General features: G+C 35.8%; 2 protein-coding genes and 1 pseudogene across 2 annotated transcripts; 2 read left to right on the top strand and 1 right to left on the bottom strand.

Annotated features, from left to right (window-relative positions):
• Positions 1–9,484: 9,484 nt before the first annotated feature.
• LOC124641057 lies at positions 9,485–11,586 on the top strand. Its single transcript, XM_047179064.1, has 2 exons — positions 9,485–9,921; positions 10,916–11,586. Exons 1-2 carry the CDS (start codon positions 9,684–9,686, stop codon positions 11,584–11,586), a joined length of 909 nt encoding a protein of 302 aa, XP_047035020.1. The 5' UTR covers positions 9,485–9,683.
• A 1,947-nt stretch (positions 11,587–13,533) lies between these two features.
• LOC124640828 lies at positions 13,534–17,956 on the bottom strand. Its single transcript, XM_047178764.1, has 3 exons — positions 17,348–17,956; positions 17,048–17,261; positions 13,534–13,784 (listed from the first exon to the last, which is right to left on the bottom strand). Exons 1-3 carry the CDS (start codon positions 17,384–17,386, stop codon positions 13,702–13,704), a joined length of 336 nt encoding a protein of 111 aa, XP_047034720.1. The 5' UTR covers positions 17,387–17,956; the 3' UTR covers positions 13,534–13,701.
• A 346-nt stretch (positions 17,957–18,302) lies between these two features.
• LOC124640827 lies at positions 18,303–20,439 on the top strand (annotated as a pseudogene).
• Positions 20,440–22,135: the final 1,696 nt, after the last annotated feature.

Below are 22,135 nucleotides of genomic sequence, written 5' to 3'. Positions count from 1 at the left end.
CTGACGCACCCGGTTTGTTTATTACATATTTACAACTTAACATTGCATCAAGCCTTGGTAACGTTTTTTTTTAGATTACCTTCTCCGGAGCGCGAGGCATGTATCTTTGAAGAGCCGCAACCGCAACCGGAGCCGCAGCCACAACCGGAACTGCAAACCAGTTGAGTCATAATTCTAGGTAATGATTGATCCGAAAGTTAATACTTATTTTTTGTTATCCGTTTTGTTATATTGAAGTGAAATTATTTGTTTTAGAGAATATTCAATTGGTGCCCCCCCGGCCGGTCGAAATCCGTAAGTAAATGCGAGATCTATAAATAATCTTTTTTTATTTATTACTTATTGCTGTTACAGAGGAGCTAGAAGCTGGCGGACAAGGAGGAGCTGGATCCAGCGTATCGGTACGCCAGATTTGGATACCGCCCCCAATTCTCCTAGTTCTCTAGATCCAGGCCGTCTTAATACAGAGGCTAATGCCTTGATGGCAAAAACTCCCCAGAAAAAGGGCTACGTCGGTTATATGTATACGGATGAAGAGTAAGAGAAGCGTCCCCTTAATGTTTTTTTTTATTTTCCCCGACACACACACACAGTTGTTGTTTTTTATGAATTATGAATCTACATTACCAATAACATACAGATACATTTGCACACTATACATATACACCAAAATGTACAAAACTAAAAAAAAAGGTCAGGATTCTTTGTTTTTATTCTTTGCAGTCATTTTTAGTCATGTTTTGGTTACTTTGAGACATACACTATATAATTTAGTAGAATTTTATTTCTGGAAACAATATGGCTGCGAACGGAGTAGGAATTTCTGTTGCGTCTTCCACAAGTACACAACGTAATTCGATTGGTACGCATATTGGTATTTATTCAACTAGAAGTCATGTTGCGCCGACCCCAAATGACTTGGGAACAGGGCAGGAAGATGATATGATTCAACTAGAAGTCAAATTTTAAAGACCGCAAAATAGTAACGGTATATGTTTGTTTTAGGGGTTAACGACAAAGAATTTGATGAAATAATTGACGAATGGATGAAACTCAATGACGACCTAAGCGACTGCGACATGGACATAGAAGACGAGGAACACGTCATACCACAGATTACCTCACGCAATGCTTCGGCCGAGCCTGCAGTTCTCGCCGACATAACTCCTCGCGAGACCCAAATACTTGACGTAGAAGACAGACAAAATGACCTGGCAATTAGGGAGCTTGTGTCGACTGACTGTTACGACTTTAAATGGACAAGAGACCGACAGATTTTTACAGGACGACGTGAGACTTTTACTGGAACTCCAGGACCTACATTTGAAATGATAGACATAGGCTTTGTTGACAGTATTTGCACAGAGACTAACCGATACGCTGACCAAAAAATTAAAATTTTAAAAGACCAAAATAAGTTCCTACCGACAATACGACTTTACAGATGGACACCGACTGACAGGAACGAAATGATCAGTTTCTTTGCCATAATTATTTTACAGGGGCTATACCCCCTGCCGGAAGAGGAGTCCTATTTTTGTTTAATAGTTTCGGCACTATGCCTTATTTTTCTAATATTATGTCGTATAATAGGTTTGTATTAATTAAATCCCTGATACATTTCGTTGACAATGAGACCATGAACTGACCCTACTAAACTCTGCAAAATACAGACAGTGACCGACTATTTTAACGACAAATTTTCCAGCATGTATAATCCTTCACAAGATATTGTCATAGACGAATCACTTCTGAAGTGGCATGGGAGACTAGGCTTCGCTCAGAAAATTTTGTCGAAGGCTGCACAAGTCGGAGTGAAGACATACGAGTCGTGTGAGTCTTCCTTGGGGTATCTTTGGAAGTTCTTTATATATGCTGGAAAAGACAAGACCAAGACTGCGACCGCAACTACGACTGACGACATTGATGACACAGACGACAGACCTGCGGAGACGGAAACGACCAGGGTCTTTTCACTTAGTACATTCTTAACTTCTATGGACAAAAAGACTCTGGCAATACTTTCCTCTCTTCTCAACAGATGGCGTATGTGTCGCTTACTTGATTTTATTGAATTTTATAAAAAATAATAATAATGATTATGTTTAAGTACTGAAGCTTACCTTTTAGATTAAATGAAAAAGAATATAAAATAAAATAAAGAAAAACAGTATCAATTTTACTTTGTAGCAACACTGTAAGAAATTGGTGTAGAATCCGTTTCTTTTCATGCATATTAAAACAATTCCAAGCTGTTTATTTCTTGATGTATTTGCCTTATTTCTGTTTGGTTCTTTTTATTTTATTTAAATCAATCTTAAGATTTACTAATATAATCATCCCCGTCCGTCATCCCTCGTTACATTGCAAATTTAAATGCAAATAAAATATTAGTACATATTTATGAAAATAGAGATAGAATGGAACGTCGCCGGTGGCTAATACGTCCATGTTGCTTTTTTTCCCGTCATTGGCGATTTGTCAATACTATCGTGTTTTTCTCACCTTTGTTATGCGTTTTGAATTTTCAATCTTACGACCTGGCTTTGTTTTATGGACTTTTGTGACTGTGTTTTATTCTGTTTACCTGTGCTCTATCCTGGACTTTGACGACCGTACCTTGTTTTTTTGCAAACCGGCATTGATTTTTGGATTTCGATTTTCTACAATGACATCGGAAAAGAAATGTTGTGTACCGAACTGTGGTAAGAAATTTTGTAATATAGTAGTCTTTTTTGGCTTCTACTCTTTTTTGTATTAAAGTTTAAATTTTATAACCTAATAACATAATTCATAACCTTTGCTCCGTTGACAAATTATTAGGTTAATTAATAAACCAATGGTTCACAATACCAGCTACTTCAGAACGAAATTCCACGTGGTCGGAAACTAATCCGTGCTATGTGGTTTAAATTGCACCAGCTGTCCCCCGCGGTTACGGTCAGTTGGTCGTCTTAGGCACTCACATCTTAAGATTTTCTTATGGCTTAAAGGTTGGTTGTGTAGCCTCGGGGCGCTATGGAGCAAGGACTTAGAAAAAAAAACGTTTTTTTTTCCGTAAATTTGCCAATTTTTTTGCAGTATCGGGTTGACCTTTCCGAGTTATGGGCATTTCATTTTTGTTATTTTTGAAAATGGTTTATATTTCCAAAATGGTAGCTCGGATAAGATCGTTTTCGGGAAAGAAATTGTTGCTGTACTCAAAAGTCATGACATCGTGTAAAAAAAACCCAGCAAAATTGAGAAAAAAAAAAACAACATGATAAAAATTCTAAGTGTCGGTCGTCGTTACAGCTAGAGCAACCATTTTGGAAATATAAATTTTATTCAACTCGTATTTACATTTTATATTTAGATTTACTTAAAAACTATTCTTTTATCAAACCTAAAACTAAAAGGCATAAAAAAGAATCGTCCCCATCACTGTCGACTAGGAGCGTGCCCAAGAGGCTGACAGCATTACCTCGTTGGATCGCCATGCTGATCCTTTGTCCAAGGTAATAGCCAGCCTTTTGGTCACTTGAAGCGTCAGCCAGCCGCCTAGAGTGTTCTTTAAATAGAATGTGGGCACTCGGACCCATTTGAAATATAAATGGTTTTCGATAAAATAAGAAAAACATAAATGGCCCATAACTCGGAAACAGTGCATTGTAGGACCATGCTTCTCAGATCGTAAATGGTTGCTACAGACAAGGTCAAACCGAAAATCGGCAAAAAAATCGGTAAGTTTTCGAAAAAAAAGTCTTAAAACCTTTTTTTTTTGTTTTCTTTGCTGCTCATAGTGCCCCTAAGCGTATACTCCAACTCCTACACTCCGCCCCTAAGACGACCCACTGACCTAAACTTAAATCTGGCTATCATATTAGATATTTTTAAATTTAGTATTACTTAACATAATAAAATACCTTCCTACTTAATATTTTCTTTCAGGTTCGGAAAAGGAAATCCTGCACAAATTCCCTAATCCTAATAAAGATCCTGAACGCTTTCGAACTTGGATTTACAACATTGGAGGTGACATTCTAGCCTTAGAGAATGACATAATCTTTAAACGGCGTCGAGTATGTCATTTGCATTTTGAATCACATTACCATACAAGGAGCAAGTTTCTTAGTGCTGATGCTGTACCTCGACTTGGTTTACCTGGTAAAAAGTTTTTCAATTGTAAAATATTTATACATAAAAGTAAATATCTTTTAGTTCAACTTTTTAACCAATTTTATAAAATTACAGGACCCTTTATAAGAAGACCACCTCTTATGGACTTAACAAACCAAGGACACAACATTATTCCTGCTGAAGTTATTCCACCTCAGGCATCTACCTCTAGAAGTAACAATCCTGATATTCTTCCACCTCAAGAATCTGAACAAACTATCTCTAATAGGAAAATCAGTAAGTGTAATTTCTTTGTTGTTGATATTAAAAACCAGATTATATGCCATTTCATATTGGTATATGCATTTGCACCATTGTCATGCATATTTTACTTACAATCTTGTGATGATGTAAAGGAGATGGCCAAAAAAACACCCAGAGTCGACAGAAACTTCACATGCATCATTAGATTCAGTATAATGTGTGGATTAAAAAAAGTATGTCATATCACCCAAAAACCATGGGGTTCTCTTTTTATGATGGTTTTTCGATCAAGAATTTAGGTCACGAAAAAGTTTACCTTTACTGTTTGCTGTTTGTTAGAAGTTTACGATTTGCAAAATTATTTTTTTGTTAGATAAGGTATACTTCCCAGATATTCCCATAGTCATCAGGTCCGGATCTGATGATGGAAACCCTGAGAAATCGAGGGCAACTTACGAAAGTTGTAGGCGTAAATAGGGTAAAAACTTGACACTCAGGTGTATGTCTACTAGCACTGTACAAAAGTGGAGGCTTAAAGTTGACTTGATGATGGAGACCAGAGAAGATCGAGGGAACTCGACGACTGAATATGTAAACTACCTCGTGTTTGGGCTTATATTATTCGTATTGACGAGAACTTTCCACTAATGCGGATAGTGACAACTATACTTGTCACTAAAGAACCAAAAATAAAACTTTTTACAAAAACACTGACTTCTGGGCAGATGCACCTAATAATAGTTTTTTTATTAACCTTTGCCAGTTATAAAGGTTGCACATAACTGGAAAACCTCTCCAAGTATATAAGGTCGGTGCTTAATCGTTTCTGGAGTGGTTCATGTCAATAGTGCAATGGGTAGGGGTCAAACTCAAGACCTTTTAGTCACCAGGCAAACTCTGTAACTATGGGGATATTACTATTGGCTTGTATAATGTTAGTATACCTTGTTTTTTTATGTATCAACATAAATTCAACATAACCTATTTTTGTGAAAATATGATATAGCTCCTATACCCCATGGATTTCAGGCTGGACTTTTTGGCACCATCAAAGATCTATCATAATGAACCCATTGGTACCCATTTCGTTGCTGTCGATTCTGGGTTTTTTTACTAATTGAAAATTTGGCCATCTCCTTTATTCATTCCTTAATGAACAAAATTAATGAACAGAGCTAATCTTAGGAAACACCTAGCTACAAAGCTGGCTTTGAACTCTGTCCAATTGATACCTTTTCATATTGATAGTTTTAGTAAGAAGGGGTAATTTTTTGATTGAGTGAGTGAATACAAACTCACTTGCCCTAATGGATGTGGAATGGTTTATTTCTGCATTTCACTATTAAATACTAGTTATGCACTATATTAATTTATTTGCTGCATTGTTGGTTCAAATTCAAATTCATTTATTCATTTTGTGAAACATGGGTGATTACAGGTGTTTTAATAGGTTAATGTGCAGACCATGTCCCGCCGATAGGCATACAAAATTATTTTAAGAAATGTCAATAATATAAAAAAATATGAGTATATTCATGTCAAATTAAAAATTGTGTCGATAAAGTCATGTAAATGTCATAAGTATTAAAAAAATATATAAATTATCATCAGAATTTGTCATTCAAATAATCCTTGACTGAATAATATACCTTGTCTTTTAGTAGCTTGAAGAGCTTATTTTTAAATTCATTACTATTCTTACTATTTCTAATATCACAAGGTAATTTATTATATAATTTAGGTGCCATTGCATAGACACTTTTATGAGCAAAAGCAGTCTTAGTAGCTATAGTTTGTATCTTATCTGAGCGACGTTGACTTTCTACATGACTAAACAAGTGCATGTTGGTTCATAAGTTAACTTACTGTTTTCAAACACATTTAGCTGACTCTTGCTTTTGTTTTCAGAAATTACCAAACAATGGGTTGACAACAGCAATGAACAAAATTTGGCAAAAGAGATTAAAAAATTAAACGCAAAAAATATCTCATATAAAATGAGATTGCAAAAAGCATTAAAACTGTCCTCAAATATCACGTTTCAAACTGCCTTAAAGAAGTTTAAGACTTTAGCTGCACTATTTACAGTTATGCAATTCAGAGAAATCTCAAAACCAAAAATGGGAAGGAGATTCACAAAAGAGGAGAAAATTATGGCTCTCAGTGTATATAAAATGGGACCAAAAGCTTACAGATGGTTAAGCAAAATATTTGTTTTACCATCTCCAGTGACATTAAGCCGAATGGTATCCAGGGCTTCACTTAAACCAGGCATTAATGAAAATATATTTAACCAATTAAAAAAAAAAATTGGCAAAATGAATGATTGTGATAAGTTGTGCACATTGATTTTTGATGAGATGGCACTCTCACCACACATGCAGTATAATCCGAAGAAAGATAGAGTATTGGGTTTTGTAAACCACAATGGTGAATCAACACGGAAAATTGCAGATCATGTTTTAGTTTTTATGATTAGAGGTGTGATGAAAAATTACAAACAACCCATTTATTATTCATTCTGCTCAGGCAGTACACCAAAAGAAATTTTGGCTGCACAAATAAAGAAAATTATAAAACAAATGCATCTAATTGGATTTACTGTTTTAGCCACAGTGTGTGATCAAGGCACATCCAACACAAGTGCCATAAATTATTTAATTGAAGAGACTAGAGGAGAATATTTAAGAAAAAATGAAGAGCCACGGAATTCAATATTTGAAATTGATGGCAAAAAAATAATTCCTCTATATGACATACCACACTTATTAAAAGGGATGAGAAATAATTTAATGACCAAAAACTTAAAATTTACTTTGGATGGTGAAGTAAAAATCGCAAAATGGGAGCACATAATGTTATTATATGAAAACAATCCTACATATAAAGGCTTAAAAATAATTAAAAACCTCACAGAAAATCACGTAAATAAAGATAAAATACCAAAAATGAAGGTGAAATATGCTTCCCAGCTATTCAGCCAAACTGTGGGAAAAACTATGGGATATTTAGCTGGTAAGTTTATACTAAAGTCTATAAAGTTCCACCTTTGCAGGCAGCCACCACAGTGTAGGTGATAAGAATCTAACTAACATCCATCTCTAATTGCATCACTGCTTATCACAGCTGCTTACCATCAGGTTGTCTCGCAGTAAAACACTGTGTTAATAAAAAATATTCAACAGATTCTTAACACTCATTGTTGTAATGTTTTGAAAAACAACATTATTTTTTGTTTAAAAAAAGCGAATTTGGTTTTATCATTTGTACTATACTCCATCTGTAGTTTAGGTAGTTAACTAAAGGTAAACAATTTTGGTATGACTTTTAATTTAAAAATAAAGTACAGCTAAAAATAATTGTAAATAGAATAACAACAATTATTTAATGTATTGGACGATTATTTTAAGCAGCAGTTTATTTGTTTAACATGTATTTGTGTAAAAAGTCCTATCAAGATTGTTTAGTTAGTTAACTACCTGAACTGATGGAGTATGCAAACAGCATTTGTTTTACTACAACTATGTTCTAGTTTGTGCTTAACTAATATTTTTGTCTGATTTCGCTTTTCAGAGAATGGCATACTACCTGAAGAAACTAAAGATACTGCAGATTTTATTATCTTTATGGATAATTTATTCGATTCACTAAATGGGAGCATGAAGAACTCAGACAACAGATCAGGAAAAGATTTGTTACGAAACGTGACACCGAAATCACAGCATCACAATGTTTGGATGCAAGCAAAAATTATTTTAAATTCCATGACATTTGTCACATCCAAAGGTAGTGCTAACACTGTTCCTAGTATCAAAAATTGGGTGAAGACTGTTGATAATATGATATTATTGAGAGAAAAATTATTTAATGAACATCAAATTAAATCATTTTGGTGCAGACATTTAAACCAGGATCCCATTGAAAACTTTTTTGGTAGCATAAGAAGTCATGGGGTCAGGAATAACTCGCCCACCTGTGATGGGTTTGAAGCTGCTTTTGCTTCTCTATTAATTAATAACATGAGCAGCAATTATTCACCAGGGTCAAATTGTGAAGAGGATTTTTGTTCTGTTCTGGCTTCATTTGATGAATTAATTTTTTCTAATAATAAAGAAGCAAAAGAAATCATCCAAGTGGACTTCGAAGATGTCAATGATATCATAATAGAAAATTTCGATTTAAAAAAACAGGATCCTAGGAAAATAGCTCAAATTGAATATATCACAGGATATATTTTGCGCAAAACCAAATCAATTTTCAAAAAATGTAAAAATTGTAATTTAAATTTATTTACTAATGATCCAGATAAAAATAGGTACTTGTTGTGTCGTGAATATAAAAAGGGAAAAAAGTATTTGTGCTACCCCAGTGAAAATTTAACTAAATGTTTTTCTGAAATCCAGGATGTTCTGCACCACATATTGCGAAAGAGAAGTCATATAGACAATTTAAAAAATTATATGAAAACAATATTATATATTAATGTCAACACTCAATTTCTGGTATGCAGTCGTCACTCCAAAGATTTAATTGAATATATATTTGATTTTTCTAGCAGATTTTTTGCATATAACTGGTGTAAATGGACCAATAAATTATTAAATGGAATTAGTACTACCAAGGATGTAGATCCAAATGATGATATTCAAAATGAGGCGTCAATATATTATTTAAAAAGACGAAGGTCGGTACGGCCTAAATAAAGTAATAAGATGTGTAAATTTGTGTTTTATTCAACGAAACCATCTAAAACAACATCCAAAAAAATAATATGAAATGAAACCCTGTAGACATGCATGCACACATGCAAAACAAATGACTACGCACACATGCACAGAATAGATGTACCTCCGTCGTTGGTCACCAGATGGCGCGTCAAGGTAGGTTAAGCTGATGACTCTATACCCTATATATTAATGTACTCTGTGGAAACGACTGAGCAACTTTTAGCTGGCAGTAGCAATGCACGTCCCAGCAACGCCACTGCCAAAATTGTGTATGACTTGGTAGAGCCGTTACTTCACCGTGGACATACGTTAATAATGGTAAATTTTTATAATAGACCATTATAGCGCGATGTCTAACGCGGTGTCCTGCGTGAGCGACGAACGCGACGCGACGCGACGCTGCGAACGCGACGAACGCGATCAACTCAACGGCATGCCCTACATGTGGCCTATGTGACAGTCTGCGGCAAGACGCGACGTAACGCGCACTTGATTTGAGTGCGACCAGATGCGACAACACGAACTACAACGTATGTGGAATAGGAACTCATTTGTGTATTGGTAACTTTTTAGTATTGTTTTCTAAACTGAGAAATGTCATGGCAGGGTTGTCAAGATTTGATAGGTTGTAAGATTAGAATAAACAATACAGAAGTGTTTATTTTTCAACAAGTGACCCACATCGTACATATTGTAATGGTTGATTCAGAAGCGTTGATCGCCGCAGTGCGTGAGCAAAGATTGTTGTGGGACAAAAAACATAAACATTATAGGAATCGTTTATTAGTACAAAGAAGTTGGAAGAATGTTGCCGAAGCAGTAGAATGCACAGGTAAGTTTTAATTACATTATTAACAAGTTTAGTAATTGACTCTTGCAATCATTTTGTTAATCTTTACTGGCTGTTCTTCTGGCCTGCCGCTTCCGCTAAGTGACGAAACCTTCAATGTTCATTAAAATAATTCGCGAATATCTCTCTTGTATGTATGGCTGCCTGACTTGAGGCATTATATCTTCTTGATCTTCGAAGATCAGGGGATGAAGTTGACGCCAAATTTTCGCAATTACTCTCAAGATCACGTATTATATTGTGAAGTAGAGTTATAGCTTTTATAGTGTTAATTGTATTTTCAATATCTGTCTCAATTGGCGTATTAAGTAATCCAAATCTTGACGCTATTGAACCAAAAGAACACTCAACGACCATCCTGGCTCGAGACAATCTATGGTTGAACCGCTCTTTAATATCTCCCTCACTGACATTTTTTTGTGCGTAAGGCTTCAGAAGGTATGTTTTTAATGGGAATGCAGCATCACCCACAAATACAAAAGGCGCTTTAATGAGGGTATTAGGTAAAAAGTCGGGTTCCGGTATTTGTAATTTTTGATGTTCTATTGCTTGTTTTAAAGTACATGCGTCAAAAACTCCAGCGTCGTTATCTTTTCCATAGGCCCCAATATCAACCATTATAAATTTATAGTTTGCGTCAGTTAAGGCTAGTAATACAATAGAGAAAAATCCCTTATAATTGTAGTACATAGAACCAGATTTTTTTGGTTTCTTAATACGTACGTGTTTGCCATCAAGGCTACCAATGCAATTAGGAAATTACCATTTCTCCCAAAAATCTTTTGCGATACTTTTCCACAGTTCCGTTGTAGGTATAGGCATATGTTTTATTACTAAAGTCTTCCAAATTGCAGTACACACTTCTTTCACTATGTTTGAAATGGCAGTTTTTGATATACGGAAATTGAATGATAACTTTCTATATGGTGTTCCAGTAACCAAATATCTGTAAATAATAATATTGTTTTAATTTCAGCTGATGATGTAAAAAAGAAGTGGAAGAATTTAAGAGATTCGTATAACAGAGAGCTTAAAAAAGTAGAAAAGCCAAGATCGGGTTCGGACGCAGATCAAAATGGTCAATATCAAGGCGATTGGCCACATTTTGAATCAATGCAATTTTTGAAGACAATTTTGAAACCTCGTAAAACGACGAGTAATATTCAAAATAACATATTAGATGAAGATGACATTATTGATGATGATACAATGATGTCTATTCTTTCTGAGCAATCGGCATACAATACGCAAACCGATGAATCGCAGTTCAATACAGATGATACCAATTTGGAAACAATTGATGGCCCTACGGCACAGATACTACATGATACCTCGACACCTGGACCGTCGTATACCCCATCGCGAGCTATTGGAATGTTGGCTAACCAAAAGGTACAAGAAGGTGGAGCAAAAAGTATTGAAGAAACCTTAATAACACTCGAACGAGAAAAGATAGACCTAATGAAGAAAAATTTAAATGAAGACGACGACGACTTGAACTGGTTCAAGTCTATAATGCCGTATGTGAAAAAACTACCATCTCTGAATAAATTATTATTTCGGACTAAGGTTCAAGAGATGCTCATCAACGAAATATCAAAACTGAATACCCCATCAAACACAGAATCTTCAATGACCCCTCATTGAAGATTCTGTTTTTGATGGGGTATTCAGTTTTACTACTTCACTTCTGGTGACTCATCTCAGTGATAATTTCATTATAATTAAAATACACATTTTCAATAATACAATATAATGTAGTTTTATTTCCATGTACTCACCGCAATGTCAAAAGTAATCTTTCTTCAATAGAAATGGGTTTTTGAAAATTTGTTGTTTTTAATTGAAATTCAGACTTAATATAACAAATAATGTAATCGAAAGTAGTCGGTAACACTCCACAATATTGTTTAAACATTTTAGAATCGTTTCTTAATTTTGGATATAAATGATGGAACTCGCCAAATGTGTTTCTTTGTAAAAATATTATATTTGTTTTCTTTCTGTGCTTTTTACGATATTTTTTTAAAAGTCTGTACTTTAAATATGAACTTTCAAACAAAATTGTACTGTACTTCTCCATGATTCGAGAAGTAATGACCAAAATCACGTAGGACATCTGTCGCGTATAGCATCGCGTCGCATTACGTCGCGTCGTGTCGCGTCGCGTCGCGTCGCGTTCGTCGCTCACGCAGGACACCGCGTAAAACGGCAAGGCACAGATACGAGCTACGAGACGTTAAGACCGAATCGGGAATTCGTTCCCGATTCACTGAAGACAGTATCAAAGACGGATCTTCGACAAGGTGAAGTAATGGCACGCTACTGTGCCGATTTGTCGATTATTATATGGCGAGATTCTAACCTAGTTAGCATGATCTCGACTTACCGTAACCTACAAATCGGTAAAAAACAAAAATATAACCGACTGACTTATAAGCCAAGTGTAGTCCTGATTTACAACAAATCCATGGGAGGTGTGGACCGGAAAGACCAGTTCTTGTCTGCTCAGCCCTTGGAGCGAACAAAAAACAAAATATGGTACAAAAAACTGTTCTGCCGCTTGTTTAAAGGTAGGACCGCACTTAAGCGACACTCCGCGGCAGTGGAGCGATGCGACACGTAACGACACTATAGGTATACCGCACTTGAACTGCAGTGCTGCGACAGTTTGCAGCAAAGGAGAATGCCCGTTTTGTTAGGAGATTTGGGCCCCCAGAAAAAAATTGCGTGCCATGGTGGTTTTAACTTTATTTTGAAGAACGACAATTACCTTTTCAGACCCTGAAAACAATTTATAATTTTTCACCCTAGTTTCCGAGAATTATTGAATTTTTTCTGATGAAGAAATTGAGGTTATTAGACAATATTTTTTCAAAAACAATTTGCGTTAAAACAATAAAATATTTTTAATATTAATATTGATTCCCAAATGAAATAAAAACATCAGATATCATCTTTTCTTGCTAAATAATATGTTAAACTGTTTATCTTGCAGTCAGCGGAAGTAGGTTTTGCTGGCACCAGTAGAAATAAATATACTTAGGGCTAAATTGGTTGGAGGAGCATGTGGCTACGTTACAACAACCACAAGGAGATATCTTAAGTTAAGCTACTTGGTCAGATTGCACTTGGGTAACCATCCATTACAAACTTCAGCTGGGTGGCTGCTAGTACTTACATTTAAACTGCTGATTCTGGGTGCATTATTTATACTTGTTATGAGTAGCTAGAATCCAGCAAGTGTGACAACCACTTACCAAGAGGTAACATGTTATAACCCAGTGTATCGGGTGTGGAGGTCAGATGGGCAATCACTCTTTGAGCAATACTGTATTCAGCGGCATCGGTTAGACTAAAAGCCGACCCCAAGATTGTTGGCAAACTGGTAGGTACCTAGTATATACGAGTATGTATGACATATATGACAGCATCTCCTGCAAGCGACATCGTAAAATCACTGCCCTGCTACTTAGTAAGATCGCTGTGCCATCTATGATTAGCTGTAGTTTATTTTAGAAAGGGCTTAATTATAAAGGAGTTTAAAATATAGTAAATGCTATACAGATGTTTAATAAGAAAAAACACAACCAATTAAAATAATAGACATTTATTCTTCAAGGAATATGTTGTCTAGAAATTGTGCTGGAGCGCTTATATCATTAAAGCGGTGGCAGTGGTGGTGGTACAGGAATCATCATATCTGTAATTATGTTTCCATCCATGATACCAGTCTCCGGTGCAGACTCCACAGTGTGTTGGCTACTGCCAGCAACGGGTTGCCTCCGGACTTGTCTTGATGCAGCCGCCCAACAAGGAAGACAAACTCGTTCCAAATGCAACACCTAATAACAAAAATATTATATTTAGATACTTGATATTCATTAATATTTAATTAGTTCAACACACATACATTAGAGATGAGTCCGATATCATGTCACATGTTAAAATCATCGATATTTTAAAATCATTTCATCATGCAATGACAACGACAAAATCATCAATGCTTTTAAATCATTACTCGAATCGAATGACAATGAATGAATTGAATGCCAACTTCGGTGATTTTCGGCCGTTTCGCTCGGCCCCGCTCGGGTGTGCTCGGTCGCAATCGCAATGCGCAGCGGCGGCCCGGCGGCGGGCGGTTCGAATCGCAACGTTGCGACACTTATGTGTGACTGTTGCGAGGCTTGCCCGATCGTATGACTGGGCGCACGGAACGGCAACAATTCTTTCACTTCGTTGTTTAAGTTTGCGCGCGAACTTGACTCGAAAGGTTGTTTTTTTGTGAATCATTGTTTTGGATTGAACTTTTGATTAGGAAAGGACGAGCATCCTTACCTAATTTTATTTTACGCGTACGAACTTACGAAGTACGTAGTGTAATTTGTTAATTGACTTATGCCGTAGTAAATATTGAAGTGTATTACAAATTTTAAAACCAAGTTAGTATTTGCAGTTTGTGCCTAAAATATTAAAAACGTATGGTAGGTACTTAACGTTCTTATTTAATGAGTGGTTACAGTTTACCTAAATACCTATTAATAAAAAATGGCATCAACTTTAAGAAAAACATCCAACGTCTGGGTACATTTTGACATTGAATCCGTTGGTGAAAAGACAGCAGTGTGTAAACTGTGCAGGGTAAAATTATCCTATAAAACTTCCTCAACAAATTTAAAAAAACATATTTTAAGAAAACATCCTACGGTTGAAATTCAAGATGAACGTAGGAACATGGGTATGCACCAAAACAGTTCAGAACAACGTTTGGAACAGGAAGCTGGCCCTTCTAATCAAGCAGGATCCCAAAATCTGACTCAACAGTCTGTTGTTGCTTCTTCTGCTAGTCACTCAGCCGAGGGTAATCCGTTGCCACAACCACACATTATCCAGCAGTCTTTAGTTCGACAACCTACAATAGCTCAATTTACACAGAGAAAAAAAATTACACCATCTGAACAGGAAAGGTTGAATAGACTACTTATGAAATTGTTCATGTTAGATTTTCAACCATTCAGTATTGTGGAAGACGAGGGCTTTGTTGCATTTGTTCATGGTCTAAATCCCATTTACCAACTACCTAGTCGTAAGTACCTTTCAAACACTTTACTGCCATCAATGTACCAGCAAGTTTTTAATGAAACAAAAACAAAAATGACTGAAGAAGCAAAAAGTGTATGCCTTACCACAGACTGCTGGACATCAAAAGCAAATGAGTCATATATGGCCATAACAGCTCATTACATCGATCAAAACTATATTTTGAAGTCGCTTCTCCTGCAGTGTGAAGTCCTCCCTGGACATCATACCGCCATAAACTTAGCAGCTCAATTAAGAAAATGTGCATCGACTTGGAACATTACAGACAAAATTACCATAGTTGTGTCTGACAACGCGAGTAACATAGTCTCCGCTATCACGACTGAGCTGAATTGGCGCCATTTTGGGTGTTATGCACACAGTTTAAATTTAATTGTCAAGAGTGGATTAAGCGTTGAAAATTTGCAACAGACAATCACCAAAGTGAAGAACATTGTATCTTTTTACAAACGTAGCCCTTTGGCCACAGAAAAGTTTGTAAAATATCAGGTCCAACAATCGGAGGCAAAAACAGCAAAAAAACTCACTCAGTCTGTGGAAACTCGATGGAACTCTGACTTTCATATGCTGCAAAGGTTTCTTGAACTTAGAGAGGCTGTAACTGCAACACTTCCACTCAGCAACTTCAAAGGTACATATCTTGAAGACAATGATTGGAAAATTATTCAAGATTTGCAGTGCGTGCTTAAACCCTTCGATGAAGTGTCTACGCGTATGAGTGGAGAAAAATATTTGACGGGTGGAGAAGTGATTCCAATCACACAGTGTCTTTTGCAAACATTAGAAACTCTAGAGTTGAGAGAGTTGCATGATGTTGTGAAATTGGTTTTAAAAAAGCTAAAAAAGGAAACTTCGGAAAGGTTTCGCAATTTGGAATTTAGCAGAACACTTGCACTATCAACTTTTTTAGATCCGAGGTTTAAAATTTTCATGTTTCCACAACATCTGGCTGAAGAAACGAAAAAAGTTGTCATCGAATTGGTAGCTGCGTCAATTGCAAAAACTAAACAATTAACTACTCCAACCCTAGCTACGACACAAAACTCGGGAAGTAATACTGAACCATCCATATGGAATTTATATAGGACAGCAATTGCGAAAATAGAGCCTAAAGGAACCCCGTTATCAAGAGCGATAGCGGAAGTTCAAAGGTACCTAGACGATGACATCCTTCTAATGGGATCGGAACACGACACTCCACTTCAGTGGTGGAAAAACCACGAACATGTTTACCCAAATTTGACGAAATTAGTTTTTACTAAGTGCTGTGTGCTGGCAACATCAGTGCCTTGTGAAAGGGTATTTTCACGAGCTGGTACCATGGTATCCGAAAGACGCACTCGCCTAGGAGTTTCAAAAGTAAAACAGCTTATGTTTTTAAACGTCAATTGTAGCCAATGAATAGGCACAACAGGCAAGAAAATGTAAATATTTGTAGATATACACATAAAAAAAAAAAAAAAAACAAAAAAAAAACAAAAAGCAAAAAAAAAAAAAAAAAACAAATAGGTACCAAGAAGTAAGTACCTCAATTTAATCATTGTAAATATACCAATCTTTTAAATGCGCCAAAGAAAAGCAAAATGATATTATATTTTTATTAGGTACCAGTATTATTTTGCTAGTCTTTGCCAGTCCTAAGCCTGGACAAAGCATGAAGGTAAGATTGGAATATTACTTGTAGGAAAGGTGCGTTGGTATTTACGCAACCAAGTTTTTACGCCTACTACTAAATAACAAATGATAAAGTCACTAAGCCTTTACACCGTTCCGCGATCATTTCATTTCATCTACTCATTCATTAAATCATTACTCATAATTGAAGTGCCGTGGCCCGTGATGTGCTCAAACAAAAATCATTGATGATTTTGTCATTGTTCCTGTCATCGATATTTTTTTGTCATTGTCACGCAGTCATTGATACAGAAAAATCATCACTCAGCCCATCGCTAACATACATATGCATTCATACATTAAGTTTAAATAAATAAGAATAAACACTTACGTGATGTGCTGGTGTCCATCTTAGTATAACATTCCTTTGAGGAACTATCTTGACTGACTCTATGAGTTCTGCGACTTGCTATTGACAAGCCACATGCGTAGCATATGTTTAGGTGTCCACGAGCAGGGGATACAAGTGACAGATTTGAGTTAGATGCTGTCTGGTTTTGTAATAATACAAAACATTTCACACACAGGATATCATCAGAAGATATCTGGAAAAAATGACAAAATAAAATGTAAGGTAGTTTAGACAGTTTAGAGACGTGTGAAATCCACAAACATAATAAAACAAACTTACCAATGTAGGTGTTACCCAGGATCTTAGAAGGATAAGCATTGGTTCATCTATTTCTTCAATTTAACGTCTACGCAGATTAGGCGCTATACGTAAAGAGCAATTAACACACCGGCGAGACAAAGAGTAGTTTACTCGACTTCTACCAGGTGCAGACATTTTTCCGGAGTAAAACAACAATATCACTAAAAACAAGAGTCCAATGCTCACGAGTCAATGTGCTCACTTATCATTAAGAAAAGAGTCCAATATCTAAAAAAAAACCACTGGAGGCACGAAAACGATCAGCTCGACAGTTTTTACGCAAATTGTAACGATCAGAAGCAAATACGGAGGAATAAATTCAACTCTACGCATAACATAACAACCGGCACGAAAACAATTTGAATGACGTATTGATTTGACAGATAGACTCGCGTTCCGAGTAGATGTTACCATGTTAAATATTTTGTTAATCGATTTCCTAAATCGATTTGTTATAAATAATATCATTTACTAATTATTGTGTTATTGTTGTATTCCATGTATGGTGTTAGGTGTAACCGTTTTATAGATATAGTTTAGTGGTGACTTTTGTTAGTGTTGATATTTTATTGTTTGTTCAACAGTTATAAACAGCTTTTCTTTCTTCTTTTCTTGTTTACTATTTACGAGTGCATACTTAATATATATACTTGTACATTTTGATATAAGAGAAAAATGCTATATATTAAATCGATATTTTCAATCGATCACCTCGTTCATTTAAATGAGATAGTCTGTCGTCTACCTGGCAACATTCAGGTTAAGTTTTAATGGCGGAACTAGCTTAGATTCAATAAAATAAATATTAATTATGTTTTTCAATGCTAGGGTACAAGAAATTCTGAAAAAAAATAGTTAGTTTTATAAAATTAGGACTTGATTTTTAATAATAAAATATTCTTGACACTCTATCACAAATAAGGGGCCCAACGGGTGGCAATGTCCTTTTGTCTGTCACTCGCTTGGCAATTTCTAAAGAAGATGGATGAAACTGATTTGAATGTTATTTTGAGTAAGGCGGACGAAAGTGACTTGGATATTGTAATAGTATCTTTGCTTTATGAAGAAGAAGAAAGAATGGAAAAACAGCAAACAAAAAAGAATAGATGGGTTCATGACACTCCGTATTCACGATATGAAGAAGGGGAATATCATACACTTTTGCCGCGGCTTAAAAATGATCAGAAAAGGTTTCACACATACTTTAGAATGTCTCAAAATAGATTTGATGACTTGTTACAAATTATGAAGCCCCTTATAGAAAAACAGGATACATTTTTCCGAAAAGCGATAAATGTGGAAGAAAGACTCATGGTTACAATCGGGTATGTTTTATTTATTTCTTATTTATATTTATTTCTTAGTAGGTATTAGGTAACTAATTATTCATTAATTATTGTTCCTCATACTGATAACGTTTTCCGAAATCAGATAGCCATCAGGTGTTAATATGAATCTGTTTTGTGAATTGTCCAAAACAATTTGGGATTCGTTGTTGGCAACAATAATAAAAGTTTACTGACTTAAAACATCAGTAGGCTGAACATGAAAATCTTGTGTTTTTGGTTTTAATACAGAAAATAGTTGCTTTGGCTTCGATGAGGGTGGAGTTGGAGAATTCTGTAGTGTTTTAGCCTCAGATGAAGTTATTTTACAAGTTCTTTACTGAAATCATCAGATGGATATTTTCTTGCTATGTTTTTGTTTGGTGCATGAATGATGTCGAGTTTCTTGTTAGGTGTTCATATTCTAAATCTGATACAATCTGTCAGCATTTTCAAAGTTATCTTTTGTTGTCCTCTCATGCAAATATGGTATTAAAAACTCCATTTGACGATCGAACTTCCATTTTTTATTTTTGTGGCACCAGCTCCACTCTTTGATTTTCGATTTTTAATATTTCGATGATAACTGTCTCTCAAAGATTTCCATTTTTCTTTGCACACAATATCTGAAAATGAAAATGTAACATTTTTGTAATTATTTCAGGTTCCTTGCTACTGGAGATTCGTTCAAGACCATCGCAGAATCTTTTTGTTTGGGTTATACAACCGTGCAAGAAATTGTACATACTACTTGTGTAGCTTTGTGGGAAGGGTTGTCCAAAATAGTCATGCCCATTCCAGATGAACAGAAATGGATGGACATTGCAAAAGAATTTTACGAAAAATGAAAAACCAACCTAACTGTATTGGTGCACTAGATGGGAAGCACATAGAAATTTTCGCGCCACCGAATAGTGGCTCACTATTTTTTAATTACAAGAAGTTCTTTTCAATTGTACTACTTGCTCTAGTGGACGCAAATTACAAATTTATATACATATGTGAATGTTGGTGATCTGGGTAAAAATAGTGATGCAGGGATATATTCGCGATCAAAACTAGCATTATCATTAGAATCCAATACTTTAAATATACCAGACCCTAAAGAATTACCTGGATCGCCAAATAAACTACCTCACGTGATAGTTGGGGATGAAGCTTTCCCACTAAAAACTTATTTAATGAGACCTTACCCTGGGACATGGTTAAATGATCAATCAAAACAAGTATACAATTACAGACATAGTAGAGCACGAAGAGTTTCAGAAAACGCATTCGGCATATTATGCCAAAAAATCAGAATTTATTATCGTAATATCTGTCTTAGTGCGGAACACGTAGACTACGTAATTCTTGCTACTACTGTGTTACATAATTTCCTTAGACACGACAACGTGTCGTTTGATAATGAAGACACTGAAGAGACACAATTACGAGGCCTTCCTCGTATTGGGGGTAACTTCGTATATAACGCTATGCACGTACGGGATAGATTTAAAGATTATTTCAATTCTCCTCAAGGTAGTTTGGCCTGGAAAAATGAAACTGTAAACAGGGGATGTCGTCAACGATAATACGTTCAGATACCTACCTACCTATAAAGAATAATAATGCATAGTCACAACGTGTGTCTACTTCATTTTATTTGTGTGTATTAGCCGAATGTGTCTACTTTCTTTACATGCACGCAAATATAAATTCTAATAAGCATATTTAATTCTAAATAAATTCAAATAATACAAGGTTTCTAGCGTTTTTATTCTAAGCCTACCCACATAGAATTAAGAAATCACATTGGCTTTCCCATACTAAAAAGTTGATGAAAATAAATACAATCTTGTACCAACTCAGAAAGATGCATGAAATTTACTTCCTCGATACTCCCATTTCCTCGCCAATTTCCCTCCAAATGTTGTTTTTCCTAAGAGAATTCATATAATGTTCATTTTGAGGATCATATATCTCAGGATACTGACTGACTAACATAATTAATTTCTCTTCGTCGAAAGCCATTTCAAACACGAACCGTTACCGTTACCGTTACAGCCTTTTTATCGTCCGACTGCTGGGCACAGGCCTCCTCTCACTCGGAGAAGGATTGAGCATTAATCACCACGCTTGCTCAATGCGGGTTGGTGATTTCAGACTAGGTATATAGTCCAGGTTTCCTCAAAATGTTTTCCTTCACCTTTTTATCAGCCATTGGTGTCTAAGATATACTTAGAAAGTACATACAAACTTAGAAAAGTTGCATTGGTACTTGCCTGACCTGGAATCGAACCTACGCCCTCATACTCGAGAGGTTGGTTCTTTACCCACTAGGTTAACTGATTGCAGACCCCCAAGACTCAACACCGTCATGGAAACTTTACCGATTAATAATGCTTCTGGATCTACGAGAGGTGGTGTTATTGAGTATTGAGTATTGAGAGGTAGACCAAAACAGTCACGCGGACGCCGCTTATATCAAAGAGGCAGAGTCGCCACTATGCGACAAGAAAAAGGCGCAGTGACAATGTTCAATCTTCAGGAGGAAATCAAAAAGAAGATGTTTGTTGGCACGTCTGAGGACGATGCCTTAGCCCGTCTTAGTGAGCAACAGACGTTGAAAGCCATCACTCTGTCAGTCACCACACGTGGTATAGGATTGGGAGTTTGTCATCTTACCTTCATATCAATATCTTACCATGAAAATATTAGAGTCCCATCCTGCTATTCAATGTACAGGGTATTCCTTGGCCTATTTGAAGCTAAGCTTGAGGCCATCAAATCTGATCTTCCTGTTGTTCCACGTTTAGTGGACCATATAAAACAACCTGGTGTCACCAGTGATATGTTACGAGCAGCACAATCTATCACCATCGTACCAGAACCTATCCGTCGCATTATTAATGCTGTTGGATACGTAAAATTTGAAGAGAAGATTTACGTTCCTGCTGTCGCAAGCGATCCCATTTCAAACACGACTTCTCGTTTAAACCAAAACTTTATTTTATTTTCAGGTTCAAGTAGTGAAAAATATAAAATTGAGTAAAAAGGAACATAATTTATATAAAAAATTAATAAAAATGCGAGTAAAACTCTCAAAATGCCTAAATAGAGCGCAGAAGCAATCAATGCAGTTAAAAGCAGCCAAAAACTTGATGAACAGTAGCAACTTTATAACTACTGTAAACAATGAAAATATTTTGTAGTGCTGCTAAAATTTTGACAATGTTGCAATTCAGAGAACATAAAAAAAACAAAAAGGCAGAAGATTTTTGATCGAAGAAAAAATATTAACTTTGGCAATGTTGAAACAAAGTCCCAAAGGCTATCGCTTTCTGCGAAGAATGTTAGTTTTGCCTTCTCAGCAAATAGTGACAATTTTTTTAAATCAAGCCAATATAAAACCTGGCATTAATACAAATATATTTGGCCAGTTAAAAGAAAGGGCAAAAAA

The sequence above is a fragment of the Helicoverpa zea genome, chromosome 21 (assembly GCF_022581195.2).
Source record: "Helicoverpa zea isolate HzStark_Cry1AcR chromosome 21, ilHelZeax1.1, whole genome shotgun sequence".
NCBI lineage: Eukaryota > Metazoa > Arthropoda > Insecta > Lepidoptera > Noctuidae > Helicoverpa > Helicoverpa zea.
This window is presented reverse-complemented; position numbering and strand designations above follow the sequence as displayed.

Excerpts from the sequence above, each read along its gene's own strand:
- LOC124641057 (XM_047179064.1), top strand. The coding sequence starts at position 9,684 with ATGTCATGGCAGGGTTGTCAAGATTTGATAGGTTGTAAGATTAGAATA. Across the intron at positions 9,922-10,915 it reads CGAAGCAGTAGAATGCACAG|CTGATGATGTAAAAAAGAAG; the intron begins GTAAGTTTTAAT and ends TTTTAATTTCAG.
- LOC124640828 (XM_047178764.1), bottom strand. The coding sequence starts at position 17,386 with ATGCTTATCCTTCTAAGATCCTGGGTAACACCTACATTG. Across the intron at positions 17,262-17,347 it reads CCTGGGTAACACCTACATTG|ATATCTTCTGATGATATCCT; the intron begins GTAAGTTTGTTT and ends CATTTTTTCCAG. Across the intron at positions 13,785-17,047 it reads GATGGACACCAGCACATCAC|GTGTTGCATTTGGAACGAGT; the intron begins GTAAGTGTTTAT and ends TTTTGTTATTAG.